The sequence below is a fragment of the Pristiophorus japonicus genome, chromosome 3 (genome assembly GCF_044704955.1).
Source record: "Pristiophorus japonicus isolate sPriJap1 chromosome 3, sPriJap1.hap1, whole genome shotgun sequence".
NCBI lineage: Eukaryota > Metazoa > Chordata > Chondrichthyes > Pristiophoridae > Pristiophorus > Pristiophorus japonicus.
Genome location: NC_091979.1, coordinates 307,540,913 through 307,565,120, shown reverse-complemented (window position 1 = coordinate 307,565,120; position 24,208 = coordinate 307,540,913). Strand labels below are relative to the sequence as shown.

General features: G+C 45.0%; 1 protein-coding gene across 1 annotated transcript in view; it reads left to right on the top strand.

Annotated features, from left to right (window-relative positions):
• tfam (transcription factor A, mitochondrial) overlaps positions 1–24,208 on the top strand; it is a 51,744-nt gene that overhangs the window by 1,777 nt on the left and 25,759 nt on the right. Inside the window, exons 2-4 of the mRNA XM_070875054.1 lie at positions 16,328–16,461; positions 19,528–19,598; positions 20,027–20,176. Of these exons, the coding sequence (XP_070731155.1) occupies positions 16,328–16,461; positions 19,528–19,598; positions 20,027–20,176 (355 nt within the window). The remainder of the gene's footprint in view (positions 1–16,327; positions 16,462–19,527; positions 19,599–20,026; positions 20,177–24,208) is intronic.

Genomic DNA, 24,208 nt, shown 5'->3' with positions numbered 1-24,208 from the left:
CCCGCTCCAAAACATATCCCTCCCCCTGTGCCCCCCCCTCCAAAACATATCCCTCCCCTGTGGCCCCCCCTCCAAACATATCCCTCCCCTGTGCCCCCCGCTCCAAAACATATCCCTCCCCTGTGGCCCCCCCCCTCCAAACATATCCCTCCCCTGCACCCCCCCCCAAACATATCCCTCCCCTGCGCCCCCCCCAAAACATATCCCTCCCCTGCGCCCCCCCCTCCAAACCATACTCCCCCCCTGCGCCCCCCCCTCCAAACCATATCCCTCCCTTGCGGCCCCCCCCCCCAAAACATATCCCTCCCCTGCTCCCCCCAAAACATATCGCACCCTTGTTCCCCCCAAAATATATCCCTCCCCCAAAAACATATCCCTCTCCTGCCCCCCCCCCCCAAAAACATATCCCCCCCCCAAAATATATCCCTCCCTGTGCCCCCCCCCAAAAAAAACATATCCCTCCCCTGCCCAACCCTTTCCTCCCAACCTCCCTGTGCCCCCCCCCCCCCCCCCCCCCCAACATATCCCTCTCTGCCCCCCCCCCCCCCAAAAAAAAAACATATCCCTCCCCTGCCCAACCCTTCCCTCCCAACTGTCCCAATGCTGGGGCCGGGGCAACCTGTGTGCTTCTCAGCCTCATTTGGATATGCCAGCCTGAGGCCGTGTCTACCTGTTCAGGTGCATGTAAAGGATCCTATGGCACCTTTTTTTGGAGAAGAGCAGGCAGTTTTCCTCTCCCAGTTAACATTGATCCCACAACCAACACCACCAAAATAAATCTTCAGATTATCTGGCCATTCATGTATTTGTTGTTTGTGGGACCTTGCCTTGCCTATAACACTGGTCAGATTAGCTAACTAATCAATAGTAATTGCATTTAAAAAAAAACAGTGCACTCCCTGTGAAGCGCTTTGGGACATCCTGAGGGTGAGAAAGTTGCTGCTGAAATGCAAGTTCTTTTCTCTTTCTGGCATGCTGCATTTCATGGGGCTGTTCCCAATCCCTCGAAGAAGGGGTAATTGCCTGTGGGTTGATGGTTTTGAATCAGGAACTGCAGTCCACTGAGAGCTGCAGTGTCTCAGAAATACATGTGGTGGTTTTAACTGTTATAATTACAATGTGTTGCTAATTGAATCTGAGATTTGCTATAATTAGGAAAATGTTTATCCATGTTTCGAGCTCTAGTGCACAAGTGAATCCAATATCTGGTGTCTACTGATTCACTACTGGTGACCTTTTTGTATTGTGTAGTTTATGTTATGGTTACTTATTGTTTCAAGGAGGCTTTGAGGGTGTCCTTGAAATGTTTCCTCTGCCCACCTGGAGCTCGCTTGCCGTGTAGGGGTTCCGAGTAGAGCGCTTGCTTTGGGAGTCTCGTGTCGGGCATGCGGACAATGTGGGCCGCCCAACGGAGCTGGTCGAGCGTGGTCAGTGCTTCGCTGTTGGCCTGAGCGAGAACACTGACGTTGGTGCGTCTATCCTCCCAGTGGGTTTGCAGGATCTTGTGGAGGCAGCGCTGGTGCTGCTTCAGTGCTTTGAGGTGTCGACTGTATATGGTCCACGTCTCTGAGCCATATAAGATGGATAAAGTGCAACATCCCCACCGGCATCTGGGAATCCCTGGCCCAAGACCGCCCTAAGTGGAGGAAGAGCATCCGGGAGGGTGCTGAGCACCTCGAGTCATTTCGCCGAGAGCATGCAGAAAACAAGCGCAGGCAGCGGAAGGAGCGTGCGGCAAACCAGACTCCCCACCCACCCTTTCCTCCAACCACTGTCTGTCCCACCTGTGACCGAGACTGTAAATCCCGTATTGGACTGTACAGTCACCTGAGAACTCGCCTTTTCGAGTGGAAGCAAGTCTTCCTTGATTTCGAGGGACTGCCTATGATGATGAAGACTTATTGTTTAAAGGTATCTGTTTGGAAGGATGACTCTATTTCGCTATAGAAAGGAGGCTTTTGTTAGAGCTGCATTCCCTTTGATGAAAGGCACTTGTAATGATGTATGTTGGTGCGATTGGGAATCCCACAAATGACAGGTCATTCCAAAGTAGTATGTTAGGCACACTTATGTGTCTCCAAGCTTTTTGCTATAGAGTTTGATGGGGGCCTGGAAGGCTGAGGAGAGTGTGATTTGCAGAAAGGGAGAAAATCACAATTTCTTTCAGCAAAGCATTTATAACACCCCAGTCTGATGCTGGATTTATAATCAAGGCCCCTAGCAGTGGTGCAGAAGGGAGGGATTCAAATTCCTGGGACATTGGAACCAGTTCTGGAGGAGGTGGGACCAGTACAAACCGACGGTCGACACCTGGGCAGGACCGGAACCAATGTCCTGGGGGGGGGGGGGGGGGGGGGAGTGTTTGCTAGTGCTGTTGGGGAGGGGGTAAACTAATATGGCAGGGGGATGGGAACCTCTGCAGGGAGACAGAGGGAAGTAGCATGGGGGCAGAAGCAAAAGATACAAAGAAGAAAAGTAAAGGTGGAGGGCAGAGAAACCCAAGGCAAAAAGGGCCACATTACAGCAAAATTCTAAAGGGGCAGTGTGTTAATAAGACAAGCCTGAAGGCTCTGTGTCTCAATGCGAGGAGTATTCGGAATAAGGTGGATGAATTAATTGCGCAGATAGCAGTTAACAGATATGATGTAATTGGCATTACAGAGACATGGCTCCAGAGTGACCAAGGCTGGGAACTCAACATCCAGGGGTATTCAACATTTAGGAAGGATAGACAGAAAGGAAAAGGAGGTGGGGTGGCGTTGCTGGTTAAAGAGGAAATGAATGCAATAGCAAGGAAGGACATAAGCTTGGATGATGTGGAATCAGTATGGGTGGAGCTACGGAATACCAAAGGGCAGAAAACGCTAGTGGGAGTTGTAGGAACATAGAAAATAGGTGCAGGAGTAGGCCATTTGGCCCTTCTAGCCTGCACCGCCATTCAATGAGTTCATGGCTGAACATGCAACTTCAGTACCCCATTCCTGCTTTCTCACCATACCGCTTGATCCCCCTAGTAGTAAGGACTACAGCTAACTCCTTTTTGAATATATTTAGTGAATTGGCCTCAACAACTTTCTGTGGTAGAGAATTCCACAGGTTCACCACTCTCTGGGTGAAGAAGTTTCTCCTCATCTCGGTCCTAAATGGCTTACCCCTTATCCTTAGACTGTGACCCCTGGTTCTGGACTTCCCCAACATTGGGAACATTCTTCCTGCATCTAACCTGTCTAAACCTGTCAGAATTTTAAATGTTTCTATGAGGTCCCCTCTCATTCTTTTGAACGGCAGTGAATACAAGCCCAGTTGGTCCAGTCTTTTTTGATATGTCAGTCCTGCCATCCCGGAAATCAGTCTGGTGAACCTTCGCTGCACTCCCTCAATAGCAAGAATGTCCTTCCTCAAGTTAGGAGACCAAAACTGTACACAATACTCGAGGTGTGGTCTCACCACGGCCCTGTACAACTAGTAACACCTCCCTGCCCTTGTACTCAAATCCCCTCGCTATGAAGGCCATTTGCTTTCTTAACTGCCTGCTGTACCTGAATGCCAACCTTCAATGACTGATGTACCATGACACCCAGGTCTCGTTGCACCTCCCCTTTTCCTAATCTCACCATTCAGATAATCTGTCTCTCTGTTTTTACCACCAAAGTGGATAACCTCACATTTATCCACATTATACTTCATCTGCCATGCATTTGCCCACTCACCTAACCTATCCAAGTCACTCTGCAGCCTCATAGCATCCTCCTCGCAGCTCACACTGCCACCCAACTTAGTGTCATCTGCAAATTTGGAGATACTACATTTAATCCCCTTGTCTAAATCATTAATGTACAGTGTAAACAGCTGAGGCCCCAGCACAGAACCTTGCGGTACCCCACTAGTCACTGCCTGCCATTCTGAAAAGTACCCATTTACTCCTACTCTTTGCTTCCTGTCTGACAACCAGTTCTCAATCCATGTCAGCACACTACTCCCAATCCCATGTGCTTTAACTTTGCACATTAATCTCTTGTGTGGGACCTTGTCGAAAGCCTTCTGAAAGTCCAAATATACCACATCAACTGGTTCTCCCTTGTCCACTCTACTGGAAACATCCTCAAAAAATTCCAGAAGATTTGTCAAGCATGATTTCCCTTTCACAAATCCATGCTGACTTGGACCTATCATGTCACCTCTTTCCAAATGCGCTGCTATGACATCCTTAATAATTGATTCCATCATTTTTCCCACTACTGAGGTCAGGCTGACCGGTCTATAATTCCCTGTTTTCTCTCTCCCTCCTTTTTTAAAAAGTGGGGTTACATTGGCTACCCTCCACTCCATAGGAACTGATCCAGAGTCAATGGAATGTTGGAAAATGACTGTCAATGCATCCGCTATTTCAAAGGCCACCTCCTTAAGTCCTCTGGGATGCAGTCCATCAGGCCCTGGGGATTTATCGGTCTTCAATCCCATCAATTTCCCCAACACAATTTCCCGACTAATAAGGATTTCCCTCAGTTCCTCCTCCTTACTAGACCCTCTGACCCTTTTTATATCCGGAAGGTTGTTTGTGTCCTCCTTAGTGAATACCGAACCAAAGTACTTGTTCAATTGGTCCGCCATTTCTTTGTTCCCCGTTATGACTTCCGCTGATTCTGACTGCAGGGGACCTACGTTTGTCTTTACTAACCTTTTTCTCTTTACATATCTATAGAAACTTTTGCAATCCGCCTTAATGTTCCCTGCAAGCTTCTTCTTGTACTCCATTTTCCCTGCCCTAATCAAACCCTTTGTCCTCCTCTGCTGAGTTCTAGATTTCTCCCAGTCCCCGGGTTCACTGCTATTTCTGGCCAATTTGTATGCCACTTCCTTGGCTTTAATACTATCCCTGATTTCCCTTGATAGCCACGGTTGAGCCACCTTCCCTTTTTTATTTTTACGCCAGGCAGGAATGTACAATTGTTGTATTTCATCCATGCGGTCTCTAAATGTCTGCCATTGCCCATCTACAGTCAACCTCTTAAGTATCATTCGCCAATCTATCCTAGCCAATTCACGCCTCATACCTTCAAAGTTACCCTTCTTTAAATTCTGGTCCAAGGTCTCTGAATTAACTGTTTCATTCTCCATCCTAATGTAGAATTCCACCAGATTATGGTCACTCTTCCCCAAGGGGCCTCGCACAACGAGATTGCTCATTAATCCTCTCTCATTACACAATACCCAGTCTAAGATGGCCTCCCCCCCCTAGTTGGTTCCTCGACATATTCGTCTAGAAAACCATCCCTTATGCACTCCAGGAAATCCTACTCCACCGTATTGTTTCCAGTTTGGTTAGCCCAATCTATATGCATATTAAAGTCACCCATGATAACTGTTGCACCTTTATTGCATGCATCCCTAATTTCCTGTTTGATGCCCTCCCCAACATCACTACTACTGTTTGTTGGTCTGTACACAACTCCCACTAGCGTTTTCTGCCCTTTGGTATTCTGTAGCTCCACCCATACCGATTCCACATCATCCAAGCTCATGTCTTTCCTTACAATTGCATTAATTTCCTCTTTAACCAGCAACGCCACCCCGCCTCCTTTTCCTTTCTGTCTATCCTTCCTAAATGTTGAATACCCTTGGATGTTGAGTTCCCAGCCTTGGTCACGCTAGAGCCATGTCTCCGTGATGCCAACCACATCATATCTGTTAATTGCTATCTGCACAGTTAATTCATCCACCTTATTTCGAATACTCCTCGCATTGAGGCACAGAGCCTTCAGGCTTGCCTTTTTAACACACTTTGACCCTTTAGAATTTTGCTGCAAAGTGGCCCTTTTTTTTTGCCTTGGGTTTCTCTGCCTTCCACTTTTACTCATCTCCTTTCTGTCTTTTGCTTCTGTCTCCATTTTGTTTCTCTCTGTCTCCCTGCATTGGTCTCCATCCTCCTGCCATATTAGTTTAACTCCTCCCCAACAACACTAGCAAACACTCCCCCTAGGATATTGGTTCCGGTCCTGCCCAGGTGCAGACTGTCCGGTTTGTACTGGTCCCACCTCCCCCAGAACTGGTTCCAATGCCCCAGGAATTTGAATCCCACCCTGCTGCACCACTGCTCAAGCCATGTATTCATCTGAGCTATCCTGTGATTCCTACTCTGACTAGCACGTGGCACTGGTAGCAATCCCGAGATGACTACTTTTGAGGTGCTACTTTTTAATTTAGCTCCTAGCTCCTTAAATTTGTCTCGTAGGACCTCATCCCGTTTTTTATCTACTCGTTGGTACCAATGTGCACCACGACAACTGGCTGTTCACCCTCCCTTTTCAGAATGCCCTGCACCCGCTCCGAGACATCCTTGACCCTTGCACCAGGGAGGCAACATACCATCCGAGAGTCTCGGTTGCGACCGCAGAAACGCCTATGTATTCCCCTTAAATTGAATCCCCTATCACTATCGCTCTCCCACTCTTTTTCCTGCCCTCCTGTGCAGCAGAGCCAGCCACGGTGCCATGAACTTGGCTGCTGCTGCTCCCCCCTGATGATTCATCCCCCTCAACAGTACCCAAAGTGGTGTATCTGTTTTGCAGGGGGATGACCGCAGGGGATCCCTGCACTACCTTCCTTGCACTGCTCTTCCTCTTGGTCTTCCATTCCCTATCTGGCTGTGGACCCTTTACCTGCGGTAAGACCAACTCACTAAACGTGCTATTCACGTCATTCTCAGCATCGTGGATGCTCCAGAGTGATCGACCTTCAGCTCCAATTCCGCAACGCGGTCCGTCAGGAGCTGGAGGCGGATACACTTCCCGCACACATAGTCGTCAGGGACACCGGAGGCGTCCCTGATTTCCCACATAGTACAGGAGGAGCATAACCCATGTCCGAGCTCGCCTGCCATGACTTAACCCTTAGATTAACTTAAATTGGCAACAACAATGCTAAAGTTTACTCACTGTTATAGAAGAGAAAAAAGAAAAACTACTTACCAATCACCAGCCAATCACTTACCCCCTTGGCTGTGACATCACCTTTCTATTCCTTTCTACATTTTTGCTTTCTCCCTGTAGCTGCACAAGCACGGCTCTCCACGCACCTCCGATGCTGGGCCCTGGACTCCCTGCTGTGCCTTTTTAGGCCTCTCGCCGAAGTCCCGAATGCTTCTCCACTCACCTCCTTGACAGTGCTCCCTGGACTCCCTGCTGTGCCTTTTATAGGTCTCTCGCCGAAGTACAGACCACCAGTGAAGTTGGGGACAGCATCAAACAAGAAATTAGGGATACGTGCAATAAAGGTACAGCAGTTATTATGGGCGACTTTAATCTACATATTGATTGGGCTAACCAAATTGGTAGCAATGCGGTGGAGGAGGATTTCCTGGATGGTTTCCTAGACCAATATGTCGAGGAACCAACTAGAGGGCTGGCCATCCTAGACTGGGTGATGTGCAATGAGAAAGGACTAATTAACAATCTTGTTGTACGAGGCCCCTTGGGAAAGAGTGACCATAATATGGTAGAATTCTTTATTAAGATGGAGAGTGACACAGTTAATTCAGAGACTAGGGTCCTGAACTTAAGGAAAGGTAACTTCGATGGTATGGGACATGAATTGGCTAGAATAGACTGGCGAGTGATACTTAAAGTGTTGACGGTGGATAGGCAATGGCAAACATTTAAAGATCACATGGATGAACTTCAACAATTGTACATCCCTGTCTGGTGTAAAAATAAAACGGGGAAGGTGGCTCAACCGTGGCTAACAAGGGACATTAAGGATAGTGTTAAATCCAAGGAAGAGGCATATAAATTGTCCGGAAAAAGCAGCAAACCTGAGGACTGGGAGAATTTTGTAATACAGCAGAGGAGGACAAAGGATTTAATTAGGAGGGGGAAAATAGAGTATGAGAGGAAGCTTTCTGGCAACATAAAAACTGACTGCAAAAGATATGTGAAGAGAAAAAGATTAGTGAAACCAAACTTAGGTCCCTTGCAGTCAAATTCAGGTGAATTTATAATGGGGAACAAAGAAATGGTGTCGTAGTTCAACAAATACTTTGGTTCTACCTTCATGAAGGAAGACACGAATAACCTTCCGGAAATACTAGGGGACTGAGGGTCTAGTGAGAAGGAGGAACTGAAGGAAATCATTATTAGTCAGGAAATTGTGTTAGGGAAATTGATGGGATTGAAGGCCGATAAATCCCCGGGGCCTGATAGTCTGCAACCCAGAGTACTTAAGGAAGTAGCCCTAGAAATAGTGGATGCATTGGTGATCATTTTCCAACAGTCTATCGACTCGGGATTAGTTCCTATGGACTGGAGGGTAGCTAATGTAACACCACTTTTTAAGGAGGGAGAGAGAAAACGGGTAATTATAGACCAGTTAGCCTGACATCAGTAGTGGGGAAAATTTTGGAATCAGTTATTAAAGATGAAATAGCATCACATTTGGAAAGCAGTGATAGGATCGGTCCAAGTCAGCATGGATTTATGAAAGGGAAATCATGCTTGACAAATCTTCGACAATTTTTTGAGGCTGTAACTAGTAGAGTGGACTAGGAGAACCAGTGTATGTGGTATTTTTGGACTTTCAAAAGGCTTTTGACAAGGTCCCATACAAGAGATTGGTGTGCAAAATTAAAGCACATGGTATTGGGGGTAATGTACTGACGTGGATAGAGAACTGGTTGGCAGACAGGAAGCAGGGAGTCGGGATAAATGGGTCCTTTTCAGAATGGGAGGCAGTGACTAGTGGGGTGCCGCTGGGCTCAGTGCTGGGACCCCAGCTGTTGACAATATACATTAATGATTTAGATGAAGGAATTGAGTGTAATATCTCCAAGTTTGCAGATGACACTAAGCTGGGTGGCGGTGTGAGCTGTGAGGAGGACGCTAAAAGGCTGCAGGGTGATTTGGACAGGTTAGGTGAGTGGGCAAACACGTGGTAGATGCAGTATAATGTGGATAAATATGAGGTTATCCACTTTGGTGGCAAAAACACGAAGGCAGAATATTATCTGAATGACGGCAGATTAGGAAAAGGGGAGGTGCAACGAGACCTGGGTGTCATGGTTCATCAGTCATTGAAAGTTGGCATGCAGGTACAGCAGGCAGTGAAGAAGGCAACTGGTATGTTAGCCTACATAGCTAGGGGTTTTGAGTATAGGAGCAGCGAGATCTTACTGCAGTTGTACAGGGCCTTGGTGAGGCCACACCTGGAATATTGTGTTCAGTTTTGGTCTCCTAATCTGAGGAAGGACGTTCTTGCTATTGAGAGAGTGCAGCGAAAGTTCACCACACTGATTCCAGGGATGGCAGGACTGACATATGAGGAGAGACTGGATCAACTGGGCCTGTATTCACTGGAGTTTAGAAGGATGAGAGGGGATCTCATAGAAACATATAAAATTCTGATGGGACTAGACAGGTTAGATGCAGGAAGAAAGTTCCCGATGTTGGGGGAGTCCAGAGCCAGGGGACACAGTCTAAGGATAAGGGGTAAGCCATTTAGGACTGAGATGAGGAGAAACTTCGTCACTCAGAGAGTTGTTAACCTGTGGAATTCCCTGCTGCAGAGAGTTGTTGATGCCAGTTCATTGGATATATTCAAAAGGGTGTTAGATATGGCCCTTACGGCTTAAGGGATCAAGGGGTATGGAGCGAAAGCAGGAAAGGGGTACTGAGGGAATGATCAGCCATGATCTTATTATTGAATGGTGGTGAAGGCTCGTAGGGCCGAATGGCCTACTCCTGCACCTATTTTCTATGTTTCTACAGTGACTGAATGAATAAGCCAAATTCAGCTTTTATTAGCTGGACCTGTATCACTGTTTTTTGTAGAATTGGAAAAACCAGTGGCCTTGCTTGTAATTTCGATTGGGACGACTATTTCCTGCGATCGGTGCCACTAGTTTATCGTGACTGAATAAATCACATTCTGTTTTCATGAAGAATATTGGAATTTTTAATATATTTTCGGAATCTCTGTTTGGTTCCATCAATATTTCTGTGCGAGTTGGACGTATTTGTTGAAGTTCAGGAGACATTAACGAGTTAACACATCAATGTGCTGAGCTTGGGGGTCATTGTATGCTGCTAGTTTGTGTTGGATATCCTCATCTGTTGTAAGAACAGAAAATACTCTAAATACACACCTTTGGTGAAAGGTCCTGATCAAAAACAACCCATGATTTCCCTTTGCTTTGCTGACCGACCTGCTCTCAGTCTCGTGCTTGTGCAGGCATGGTGGATAAGGGGGACCCAATGGATATGTATTTGAATTTCCAGAAGGCATTCGATAAGGCGCCACATAAAAGGTTACTGCACAAGATAAAAGTTCACGGGGTTGGGGGTAATATATTAGCATGGCTAACAAACAGAGAGTCAGGATAAATGGGTTATTTTCCGGTTGGCAAACAGTAACTAGAGGGGTGCTGCTGGGATCGGAGCTGGGACCTCAACTATTTACAATCTATGTTAACTACATGGATGAAGAGACTGAGTGTAATGCAGCCAAGTTTGCTGATGATACAAAGATGGGAGGAAAAGCAATGTGTGAGGAGGACACACACAATCTGCAAAGGGATATAGACAGGCTATGTGAGTGGGCAAAAATTTGGCAGATGGAGTATAATGTGGGAAAGTGTGAGGTTATCCACTTTGGCAGAAAAAATAAAAAAGCAAATTATTATTTAAATGGAGAAAAATTACAAAATGCTGCTGTACAGAGGGACCTGGGGGTCCTTGTGCATGAAACACAAAAAGTGAGTATGAGGGTACAGCAAGTAATCAGGAAGGCAAATGGAATGTTGGGCCTTTATTGCAAGGGGGATAGAGTATAAAAGCAGAGAAGTCCTGCTACAACTGTACAAGGTATTGGTGGAACTAGAGTACGGCATACAGTTTTGGTCTCCTTATTGAGGGCTCAATATTCCCCAGTATTTGTGCCGTTTTTTTTTTTGGATTAGGCTGCTTTTTCTGGCCTAACTTAAAAATCCCCAGTTTCCCCAATCAGTTTGCACCAGCGTAACTCACTTAGTTAGATTTTTTTCGTTAAGTTTTTTTTTTCCTTCAAAAGGGGGCGTTACCAGCCACCTATGCCAATTCTGGCCATTTAGTGAACTTTGGCCAGCTGATAGTTACTCCATTTCTGCTTAGGTCAGCGTATGTGGCCTCTCGAGAAAACCCTTGCGGAGAGTTAAAGAAATTGGCGCAGGTAAGTACATCGGAAGCCATTTGGCCTGGGCTAGTAGTGGGAAGTGGAACAGACCTGGACCGGCATAAAATCGGGGGCCACAGAGCGGCGGGAAGGCACCGGAGAGGCTCAGTGGGGGGGGCGGTGGGTACTCCCCGCAGCGGACCAGGAAGGCACCTCACACTGCGCACTACTGCGCATGCGTGGCCATTTCAGTGACGTCAAGACCGTCAGTTTTTCCCCCCGCGCATGCACAGAAGGCCCGGCTCCTTTTTCCAGCGCAGACCGCAGGCTCCACCTCCCGAGGCGACTGGCCACGCTGCTCGGCTGCCAAACATCGGGGAAACTTTGGAGATTTTTTTTCTGGGGTATTTATTTACTTAATTAAGAGGCGCAACTCTGGCAATACGCCAGGAAACGGGCTCGGGGAAAATTGAGCCCAAAAGGAGGTATACACTTGCATTGGAGGCAATTCAGAGGAGGTTCACAAGGCTGATTCCTGAGATGAAGGGGTTGACCTAGGAAGATAGGTTGAGTAGATACTCATTGGAGTTCAGTTGATCTTATTGAAAATGGAATGTTGGCCTTTGTTGCAAGAGGGATAGAGTATAAAAGCAGAGAAGTCCTCCAAATGTACAGGGTATTGGTGGAGGCACATCGAGAGTACTGCGTACATTTTGGTCTCCTTATTTAGGGCTCAATTTGCGCCAGTATTTGCGCCCTTTTTTTTGGCCTAACTTAAAAATCCCCAGTTTCCCCAATCAATTTGCACCAGCGTAACTCAACTTTTTGAGAGAAGTTTTTTTTTCTTCGAAAGGGGGCGATACCAGCCACCTACGCCAATTCTGGTCATTTAGGCAACTTTGGCCAGCTAATAGTTACTTCATTTCTACTTAGGCCAGTATATGTGGCGTCTCAAGAAAACCCTTGCGGAGAGTTAAATAAATCAGCGCAGGTCAGTAAATCGGAGGCCATTTGGCCTGGGCTAGTGGCGGGAAGTGGAGCGGACTTGCACGAAATGAAGGGGCTCGACAAGGTAGATGCAAAGATGATATCCACTCATGGGGGAAAATCTAGAACTAGGGGGCATAGTTTCAGAATATGGGGAATTTCTTCTGAGGGTTGTAAATCTGAGGAATTCTCTGCCCCAGAGAGCTGGTTATCCATTCATTTGCTGTTTGTGGAACTTGTACAAATTGACTGCTGTGTTTATCTACATCATAAGTGATTTATATTTCAAAAGTAAGCTACTGGTTGTAATGCACTTTGGGAAGTACTTGGAACATAACAAGTTGTACATTAATTCAAGTTTTTTGTTTCGAGTCATTTTGATGGCCTCGTTGCTTTTGAATGCACTGTGTTTATATATCCCTAATTTATCAAAGTAGATCAAAGAGGAGGATGGATTAGTTGGGTGTAGATAGGTTGAGGAGGAACATTGTTGGTCACTTTATATAGAATGGTCTTAATACTGCAGCACTGCTGGAAGACAAGAGCGAGGAGAGACTAGTAGAAATAAAAAGAGTAAGATACAAATGAACAGATCCTGAAATCAAAATTGTCTGAGAGCCATATAGAAATAGGGACTGAGTTGAGCCCAACCAGAAAGACAGAGGACACAGGAAAAACTGGAGAGTGGGGGAAGAAGCAGAGAAACAATTATGGGAAGAGAGTTACAATTTTTCCCCTCTGATTAACACCGTGGGAAATGCACCTTTTAAGGAACGGAGTCTTGCGATGCTTGCATCCAACTCCTCTATTCCTGCTACTGAAAACCCCACCAATACATTTGGCGCTTTTTAAATAATGAAAAGTTTTGTTGCCACTTGACTGTGTTCCAATTCCACTCGGCCTTAAAATGACCCAATTCACCCAGAGAATTGTGAACCTGTGGAATTCTCTACCACAGAAAGTTGTTGAGGACAGTTCGTTCGATATATTCAAAAGGGAGTTAGATGTGGCCCTTACGGCTAAAGGGATCAGTGGGTATGGAGAGAAAGCAGGAATGGGGTACTGAAGTTGCATGATCAGCTATGATCATATTGAATGGTGGTGCAGGCTCAAAGGGCCGAATGGCCTGCTCCTGCACCTATTTTCTATGTTTCTATGAACCTGCTTCACACCAGATTGATGGATCACACTACACTTCCCCCTGCTGGAGATTAATATTAACTGTAACCTCTTGGCAGGTCAAAAATATTATGCAAACAAAATACTTTGGGGAGATTTATTAATTGTACTCTTGCCTCTGAGTCAGAGGGCCTTGAGCACATTATCTATGCTGATACTTTAGTGCAGTGCGAAGGAAGGTGCACTGTCTGAGGTGCCATCTTTCGGATGAGGACCGTCTGCCCTCTTGGTGGATGCGAAAGATTCTGTGGTTCTGTTCAAAGAGTAAACTACAGCCATTTTAAAAAAAAAAAGGCTTTTTATGCTTGAAAATATTCTGTTTTAACCAACATTTATCCCTAAACCAGGAAACTGATTCAAAGGTCATTCATCTCATTGCTGTTTGAGGGACTTTACTGTATCCAAATTGGCTGTTGTGTTTGCCAGCAAGACAACAGTAACTGCACTTTTTTAAAGGGATTAATTGGCTGTGAAAAGCTTTGGGACTTACTGAGGACGTGAACGGTGCTATATAAATGCAAGTCTTGCATCTTATCAGAAAATGTCAGTTTTATGAGCAATGTGCTTGACAGATGTTATACCTGTTATATATTTGAGTGATTATACCCTGAATATATTTTTGTCTGACTATTCTCATAAATGGGCCCATGGTCCTTCAGTGTTCACGCTTGCTCCAATATCAAGGTACATTTTGATAGCATGCCTAGGATAATGAATAGAGAACCTTTATTTAGATTTGCTTTGATTACTGGTTGTATCCAGTCCAGTGCATCCACAGGATCCTCTTTGTGAATTTGGTAAGCAGCAGATTGTCTCAACACAAAATTTATTTGTTTAATTAGCAATCAGAGATATCAACCAATAACTCGACCAGCAAGTAAGTAATGGCCTGGAATTAGCATTGTAATGATGGCAAAACTGTCGGCGTTCACCGTCATTACAACTGAAACTGAAAAAGCAACTTCTGGCGTCTGCACATTGGCAGTTAATCTCGGAAATCCAGAAGTTGCTATGTCATTCCCTGCATCTCCACAGGGGCCACTCTTGAACTCTCCACATCCAGCAGTCAATTACAATCACTCAACTGATGAAAACTTCCCCTTTTACGCTGGAATATCGTTCTTAAAAACCCCCTGAAAATGTTACGCCTTGTTGAATGAGATGTAACTGAGTTTTTTATAATGGTGTACTGGGGTCCAGGAGAGGTGCGAGTTCGGGGCCCAGAAGGGACGAGGGCCCAGGGGCAGCCTGGGCCAGCCCACACTGTGCGATATGTGTGCACACTGGGTCTGTGCAGCAGAGCTGGTCTCCAGTCGCCTTGGTTAATCCTTGCTACTGGACCAAGACCGAGCTCTGTCAAGCCCGTGTGGTGGCTGGTGTGCAACGGTCACCCCACGTTAAAAAAAATCCATGCACAGGCATCTTCCACCCTTCAACATGTAGTTCGAGATAGAATATTAGGTCCTTTATTGAAACACCTGGGAACTTTTAGACATGGAAGCAAGTCATCCTTGATTCGAGGGACCGCCTATGATGATAATTGCTGAACAACAATTCTGGCCCTGAAAAACGAACTTTATATTTGTGTAATGTAAATTGTTCCATTATGATAATTCCATGGTTTTTAATATATTTTTTTAAATAAAAGAAAGGTTTGTTTACGATAAGCTTCTATCTTAATCCCATGTAGCACCCTCGCTTCTGAGTCACTAGGTTGTGGGTTCCCATTCCAGAGACTTGAGCACAAACATCTAGGCTGACACTCCAGTGCAGTACTGAGGGAGTGCTGCACTAACACAGGTGCCGTCTTTCGGATGAGATGTTAAAATGTAGCCCCGTCTGCGCTCTCCAGTGTGTGTGAAAGATCCCATGGCAGTATTTTGAAGAGAAGCAGGGGAGTTATTCAGGCCAATATTTATCCTTCAATCAACATTAGTAAAACAGATAATCTGGTCATTATCACATTACTGTTTGTGGGAGCTTGTTGCGCGCAAATTGTTTGTCTCATTTTCTACATTAACTCTACTTTTTTTAAAAAAAACCTCGTGGGACGTCCTGAGGTTGTGAAGTGTGCTAAATAAATGTAAGTTTTGTTTGTTTGTGTGGTGCGAATGTTACTTATCATTATCAGCCCAAGCCTGAATGTTGTTATGGTCTTGCTGCATACGGGCAGGGACTGCTTCATTATATGAGGAGCTGCAAATGGAACGGAACACTGGGCAATCATCAGTGAACATCCCCACTTCTGATGGATGGATGGGGGGGGGGGGGGCGCTGCGGGGGATCATTGATGAAGCCGCTGAAACAAGATGGCTGGGCCTAGGACACTGCCCTGAGGAACTCCTGCGGCAATGTCCCGGGGTCTGAAATGATTGGCCTTCAACTAGCACAACCATATTCCTTTGTGCTAGGTCTGACTCTAGCCAGTGGAGAGTTTTCCCCCTAATTTCCATTGAATTCAGTTTTACCGGGGCTCCTTGATGCCACTCTCAGTCAAATGTTGCCTTGATGGCAAGGACAGTCACTCTCACCTCACCTCTGGAATTCAGCTCTTGTGTCCATGTTTGGACCAAGGCTGTAATGTGGTCTGGAGCTGAGTGGTCCCGGTGTCCAGCTTCTTGAGTGTTGTTGGAGCTGCACTCATCCAGGGCAATTGGATAACAAGCTAAGCTTGCAGAAATATCTTTGTCTCATTACTCATGAGGCAGAAGATTTGACTCTATTTGCCCTGCCTTGAACAGTGTTCCTTCTCTCCTGACAAAGACTTTAGAAATCATTCTCAACTTTCTTTCTCTCTCTCGATTTTAGATTTTGCTCAACGGACAGATTTTCTTTGCATTCCACAGTATTTTATAGCCACTAAAACTTCGTTTCTGAATGGTCCATATCATAGTTATGACTAACAGAAGATTTCTCACCGATGTTGAATGGAAATACACTTTTCTGTCTTAAATTTCTGTATTAGTTTTGTATTGTCATTTAATAGAGAAACGTAACAGGAATTTTTCTTTATCTGATACAGTTGCAACAGCGTGTGCTCAGCATTCAGAAGATTGTCACTGGATAAGTCCCCCTTCACCCCTCCGAAGCGGCCGCTCAATGGTTACCTGCACTACGTGGTGGAACAGCAACAGATTTTATTTAAACAAAATCCAGGTGAAAACACATTCGAAATGGAAATCATTTTAGAAATAAAGGAAGACTGTGTGTCTGTAACTGTTTTATTGGCAGATTCTTTTCTTTCAGTGTCCCGGCTGTAAATCCTCTTACAAACAGCAAGAATTGGATAAATAGCTCCTTTTTTAAAAAAAATTTAAACGTCATGCCTGACTAATGTTCCCCCTAATTTTATTTGAGTGCGCAGCCCATTCAAAAGCCGGTCCCGGGCTGCGCAGGACTGGCAAACGGCTGCGCAGCTTAGTGGGAATTTTGGTCCTGACCAGTATTTACCTCTCGACCCAAAAAAAACCAGATGATCTGATCATTATCTCACGAATGCTTGTGGGACTTGCTGTGTGTAAATTGGCTGCGGCATTTCCCTACGTTACCATGGTGACCACACTTCAGAAGTATTTCATTGGCTGCAAAGTGCTTTGGGTCGTCCTGAAAGATGCCATTTCAAGACACGCCTTTCTCTTCATTCTGTTAATTATGATTGATTCTGTGTATTGGTGCTGCATTTAATCTCTGGCCACTCCTGTTCTAAATGCTGTATTGGCAAATCAACATCATCTACGTTGCATATGGCTCTTTTGTAATTGGTTAATCCAGATGTGAGAGATGCAGATTGGCCATTCTGATCTGGTGACATTTAAATGGGCCACACATCAGCTAATTATTTCAAATCTCTTCCCCCTCCCCGACTGTGCTGTGCCACCTTGTCAGACAATGTGGCCTGCAGCAGGCAATATGCCTTTGGACCGGCAATGCCAGTTGATTTAATCAGCACAACCTGCAGTTTTCTGCTGGCCTCGGCATTGGATGGATTGGGGAGGGGGGGGAGCAGGTGCCGTGGCCAGATACTTCTCCTGGATTGGAAGGTCTCCCTCTCTCTATAGGACAAGCCAGTACCAAATGAGAGAAGAGTGGAATGGGGAGGAACCGAGAGAATGGAAGAGATAAAGAAGAGGGTAGAGTTCAATCTGGACCCTTTTTTTGGTAGAATGATTCAAGTAAGATACTAGTTTTGGTTAAAGAATGACTATCGGTGAGCATGCTATACACTATAGAAAATACATTAAATTCTCAATGTCATTGATTCTGAGCTGTCCCCAAGTCTAACCCAAACACAAACTGCTATGTCTTTCTATTCCTGCTTCGTTAATTCCACAGATCAGTCATCTCGGTTGATCTTTGTGTTGGCGAGAGGTGGGGGGAGAGAGGAAGGGAATTTATTCCAGAAAACCAGGATAGAGTGGAATCGGAGTTTTGTGACAGTATTTCAGGAGTAAAGCAGAATTAGTGTAAGTTTGTATATAATTCTGCAGAGATTTCGTGAAACCTACAGACAACATTTACACATCTAAATGCTTTTCATCAATGGAACTGATTAATTGAGTCATGGGCTATCAGATTTATGGAATTTTTCAGAATAGGAATTGGATCAATTGAAAATGTTACCTGTATTCTACGTGCTGGTGATAATTCAGCTCTCGCGTGACTGCGATTCACTCACTGGTCCAGGCGCAAACGAAATGCAATGATAACTCAACATCTTTCCCTCCTGAGCAAATGTTTCTCGATGCGTTTTCAGGTGGCCAAGACCTCACTCCTCACTGGTTTTTTGCATTCTTGTAACCAGGTCTGCCGAACACATTTTGACCTTTTAGTGACATCAACACAGTCAGTGGAAATCTGCATTTAAAGAATTTTAAAAGAGTAACATTTAGGTCTGGAGTGTCCTCTGCGTTTGCGTCCAGAGAGACGGGTAATGGGAGCTCCAAACAATGGGAGGATCCTCACATTTGAAGGTCAGAGGTGCGGCCAGTTTTTTGGACGAAGATTTGACGGACGGATATAAAAGTTGGGGGAGACTTTGCCGTATTGCAGTTAAAAGATTGTGGAAATGTTGACGTGAGTTACACGCATAACTACAAAATGGACAAGTCTCCCCTGTCTTTTATGTTGTCTGCCAAACCCTCCGACTAAATGAATCTTCGCCCACAAAACTGGCCACACCTCTGACTCTCAGATGCGAGGATTCTCCAATTGTGCTTTTACTTAATGCGACCAGGAAAGAGAGTCATTTTTCTGGTCCTTTTAATTGCAATTTTTCATATTTATAAAAAAAAAAAAAATTTTTTTTGTATTTTCTGTTTCTTGAAATGGATTTTTATGTCGTATTAAAAATTGAAAGCTTCCCAATTGCAGGATCCTAAACTTCAGTTTTCATACTTAAAGAAGAAATACATGGTATGGGTTAGGTGCTTTCCTTGGGCTCTGATTGTTTACACTGATTTCTGCCCATTTTAAGTTTGAGCGTATTCTAATGGAATTGGGAGGATACTTGGGTGTAACTTGTCATCGGCAAAATGGGTACATTTCCAGGTTTAACATCTGGGTTACACCCACGAGGAAACTCCAGGGGGCCGGATATTTGAGAAGCTTGCGACCGTGTTTTCGCCGCAATTTGACCATCGCACAGCCCGGGCGGGATCCTCTGCTCACTGTTTGCGGCGGCGATGGGACGTACCGGCGGGGAGAAGTGCGCCGATGTGCAACGCTGCGGATTGCGTTACCGTCGGACTTTCGGCTCTCTCCCGACCCGCGCGCCATGCCTAGAATAGCGACGGATCAAACCTGTCGGTACAGCCCTGCCAGCATCGGTAAGTATGAAAGCCTGCAAAGAAAGGTAAGTTAAAGTTTTTATTCAGCAATTCGATGGATAAGTGTCTTTATAAATGTTTTTTGGGAATTAACCACCCCCTTCCCAAGGCCTCTCCTGCAGCACTCCTGGCCCCGGACTAATTTTGGCGAAACTCGCGATTTTGCACCGCGAATCCTCGTGCAACACCCCATCTACCCCTGGCGCAAATGTAAAACCCGAAAGTTCTGCCTTAAAACGGTAGCGCAGCGAAAACAGTAAGTTTTCGCCGGCAAAACCCAAAACCCGAAAACCCAGCCCTATAGTCTTTGTACTTTCACATGTCTAGTGATTATTAGCTAATACCATTAAGTCATTTTTTTTTTTGATCTTGTATAATGGACATTATCTCTTTCCAGATCTAAAGTTGGTAGAAAAGACTAAATGGATTGCTCAGACATGGAGACAGTTAACGGCGGATCAAAAAAAAGTAAGTGCTTACTGGTGTACACATAAACAAAGGATGTACAATGAGCAAGTGTGACCTGAGCTCCTTTAGTAAGACTCCAGAGTGCAGGTACCTTGTGGGTGGCCTGCTTGTATACCGTGCTCCCAAGGGATGCTGGGATCCTTTGGGACTCCCAACAGGTAGACCCTCTGGTGGTAGTGTAATACAGGTTACAAGGGGTTAAATACATAACACTTTCCGTTTGGTGCTTGGGAGTTATTGGCAAGAACTAGATCTTGTTGAATGGCCTAAGAGTAACACAATTCAGAAATTTGCAATCATTGTTTTTAAAAAAAAAAGGGCCCTCTTAGTCACTGCTGCTGTATAGTTCATTATCAAAAAAGGCTCTTTATATTTGCTTACCTGAAAGGAATTTGGAATAACTAAGAATGTAACTGTCTTGCTTCCAGCCTTATGAAGTTGCAGCAAATGATGGTAAATTGAAATATAAAGTGGAACTGGCAGCCTTCAAAGCTAAACTCACTCCAGCTCAATTGGCCAGTTTGAAAGAAGAGAGGAGACAAAAACTGGCCAAACGCAAAACAATGAGGCAAAAACGAGTAAGTACTAAATCAGCAATGTCCTGTACTGTGCACAGTTCTAGTCTCTATATACCTTGGCCCCTCTCTAGCTCTGTAATCCCCTCCAACCCTACAGCCCTCTGAGATATCTGCGTTCCTCCAATTCTGGCCTCTTGAGCATTCTCAATTTTAATCACTCCACCATTGATGGTCATGACGGCCGTGTCTTCAGCTTCCAAGGCCCTAAGCTCTCGAATAGCCTCCCTAAACCTCTCCACCTCTTTCCTCCTAAGACGCTTCCCCTTGACCAAGCTTGCCCTAATATCTCTATGTGGCTGAGTGTCAAATTTTGTTTGATAACACTCCTGTGAAGCACCTTGGCATGTTATATTCCGTTAAAGGCGCTATATAAATACACGTTGTTGGACCACACTTGGAGTACTTTGCACACTTCTGGTCTCCCTACTGTGAAAAGGATATAGAAGCACTGGAGAAAGTGCAAACAAAATTTACAATGATGGTACCAGAACTGAGAGATTACAACTTTCAGGAAAGATTGAACGGGTTGGGGCTTTTTTTGTTCAGAAAAGAGAAGACTTGGAGGGGACCCGAGGGAAATCTTTTAAAATTATGAATGGATTGAATAAGTTAGATGTGGAAAGAATCCCAAATTAGCGGCCATCAATACAAGATAGTTACTTGTATAAGGAGAATTCTCTTCAATCAGAACGGTTAGAGTGTAGAAGTGATTGAGGCAAATAGCTTGGATGCTTTGAAAAGGAAATTAGAAGAGTATATGAGAGAAAATGAAATGGAAAGATATGCTGAAAGGCTGAGATGAGACAGATGGAAAGGGAGGAGACTCGAGTCGAGTATGAACATCAGCACAGACGTGTTGGGCCGAATGGCTTGTTCCTGTGCCGTATATTCGATGTAATTCTATGTAATGTATCTTGCTAGGTCATAAAATGCTCCGGGTGGGGACATTAAAGTACTTTACTGCAGGTATTAAATCAGCAATGCACATTGTGACCATAAAATGCTTGGGGGGTACAGAATCGGAATGTATACTGAAAGACCATTTACACACTCCCTGGACCACTAAATTAACAATGTATGCTGATAAGACCATGAAAGACTCTCTGAATACTAAATCAGCATTGTACACTGATGGACCATGAAATACTGTAGGATAGCATATTTTCCAATAAAGTAGTTGTGTGTTGTGTTGAAAACACAATATAAATTTGATAGGAAATATTGTCATGCCCTATCTTGTAAACAGCTGTTTGTGTAAGGAGACCTTCATTAATTGCGTTAGAATTGCCATTTCGCATTGGTAACAATGTGCCAGAGCTTGTCTTAAAATCTGTGTTCTTGCACAAAGTAATTATCAGCACTCCAGTTATATTGACAAGTGCAGTATTCAGTTTAAAATGATACATAAAATAAGAAATAGGAACAGGAGTAGGCCATGCGGCCCCTCGAGCCTGCTCCGCCATTCAATAAGATCATGACTGATCTGATCTGATGTACTCCGCTCCACTTTCCTGCTTACTCCCTTTAACCCCTTATCCCCCTATCATTTAAGAAACTGTCTATTTCTGTCTTAAATTTATTCAATGTCCCAGCTTCCACAGCTCTCTGAGGCACGAATTCCACAGATTTACAACCCTCTGAGGGAAGAAATTTCTCCTTATCTCAGTTTTAAATGGGCGGCCTCTTATTCTAAGATCATGCCCTCTAGTTCTAGTCTCCCCCATCAGTGGAAACATCCTCTCTGCATCCACCTTGTCAAGCCCCCTCATAATCTTATACGTTTCGATAAGATCATCTCTCATTCTTCTGAATTCCAATGAGTAAAGGTCCAACCTATTCAAACTTTCCTCATAAGTCAATCCCATCATCTCCAGAGTCAACCTAGTGAACCTTCTCTGAACTGCCTCCAAAGCAAGCATATCCTTTCGTAAATATGGAAATCAAAACTGCACGCAGTATTCCAGGTGTGGCCTCACCAATACCCTGTATAGCTGTAGCAGGACTTCCCTGCTTTTATACTCCATCCCCTTTGCAATAAAGGCCAAGATTCCATTGGCCTTCCTGATCATTTGCTGTACCTGCATACTAACCTTTTGTGTTTCATGCACAAGTGCCCCCAGGTCCTGCTGTACTGCAATTTTTCTCCATTTAAAAAATAACTTGCTCTTTGATTTTTTTCTGCCAAAGTGCATGACTTCACACTTTCCAACATTATACTCCATCTGCCAAATTTTTGCCCACAGACTTAGCCTGTCTATGTCTTTTTGCAGATTTTTTGTGTCCTCCTCACACATTGCTTTTTCTCCCATCTTTGTATCATCAGCAAACTTGGCTACGTTACACTCAGGCCCTTCTTCCAAGTTGTTAATATAGATTGTAAATAGTTGGGATCCCAACACTGATCCCTGCGGCACCCCACTAGGTACTGATTGCCAACCTGAGAATGAACCATTTATCCCGACTCTCTGTTTTATGTTAGTTAGCCAATCTTCTATCCATGCTAATATATTACCCCCAACCCCGTGAACTTTTATCTTGTGCAGTAACCTTTTATGTGGCACCTTGTCAAATGCCTTCTGGAAGTCCAAATACACCACATCCACTGGTTCCCCTTTATCCACCCTGTTCGTTACATCCTCAAAGAATTCCAGCAAATTTGTCAAACATGACTTCCCCTTCATAACTCCATGCTGACTCTGCCTGATCTAATTTTGCTTTTCCAAATGTCCTGCTACTGCTTCTTTATAATGGACTCCAACATTTTCCCAACCACAGATGTTAGGCTAACTGGTCTATAGTTTCCTGCTTTTTGTCTGCCTAGAAAATAGGTGCAGGAGTAGGCCATTCGGCCCTTCGAGCCTTCACCACCATTCAGTATGATCATGGCTGATCATGCAACTTCAGTACCCCACCCCTGCCTTCTCTCCATACCCCTTGATCCCTTTAGCTGTCAGGGTCACATCTAACTCCCTTTTGAATATGTCTAATGAACTGGCCTCAACAACTTTCTGTGGTAGAGAATTCCACAGGTTCACAACTCTCTGAGTGAAGAAGTTTCTCCTCATCTCGGTTCTAAATGGCTTACCTGCATCTAACCCGTCCAATCCAGTCAGAATTTTATATGTTTATATGAGATCCCCTCATTCTTCTAAATTCCAGTGAATATAAGCCCAGTCGATCCAGTTTTTCTTTATATGTCAGTCCTGCCATCCCGGGAATCAGTCTGGTGAACCTTTGCAGTTTTCCAATCTGCTGGGACCTCCCCAGAATCCAGGAAATGTTGGTAAATTACAACCAATGCATCCACAATCCCTGCAGTTACTTCTCTTAAGACCTTAGGATGCAAGCCATCAGGTCCAGGGGATTGATCTGCCTTTAGTCCCATTTTCTTACCGAGTACCACCTCCTTGGTGATTGTGATTGTGTTAAGTTTCTCCCTCCCCCTATACCTGGCATTTTATCAGTTAGTATACGGAGTAATTTTCTCTCTACAAAATCTAGGGGTGGAAATTTGGTACTGCCCATTTTGATGCACTAATGGTGTCGGGGCGGTTAATTTTGACCCGGGAAATGGTTTAAGTCTCCAGCCGCAAAATTCATCAGCTGGTCCCTGAGTGTGGAGCGGAGCGCTAAGGGAGGCGTTCTTTTAAGGCGCTAGGCTGGCTGAGCAATTGAAAATCCCGAACTGGCCTCTGAGCGCCATGTGGGGGGGGGAGAAAGAAAATCAGCAAAAAAAACCACCAAAAACATTCCCAATACCTTGCTGACGTCACATAAACATAAATCGCAAAAATAAAAACATTAAATACAATCACGCTCGCCTCCGGGTGTTCATTTCTGAAAGTGCTCGACCGCCCGCTTTCCCAGATGGTCCCATTCGGGCACGCAATGAGGAGCTGCAGCTTCGCCAGGGAACAAACGTTAAAATGGTGTCGCCACCAGGGGGCGCTGCACACCGGCTCACCACTCCTGGGCGGTAACTGCTCTGCGTCCCCGCAAAAATGGCACCGAGTGTCCTGGTGGGGCGCTAGA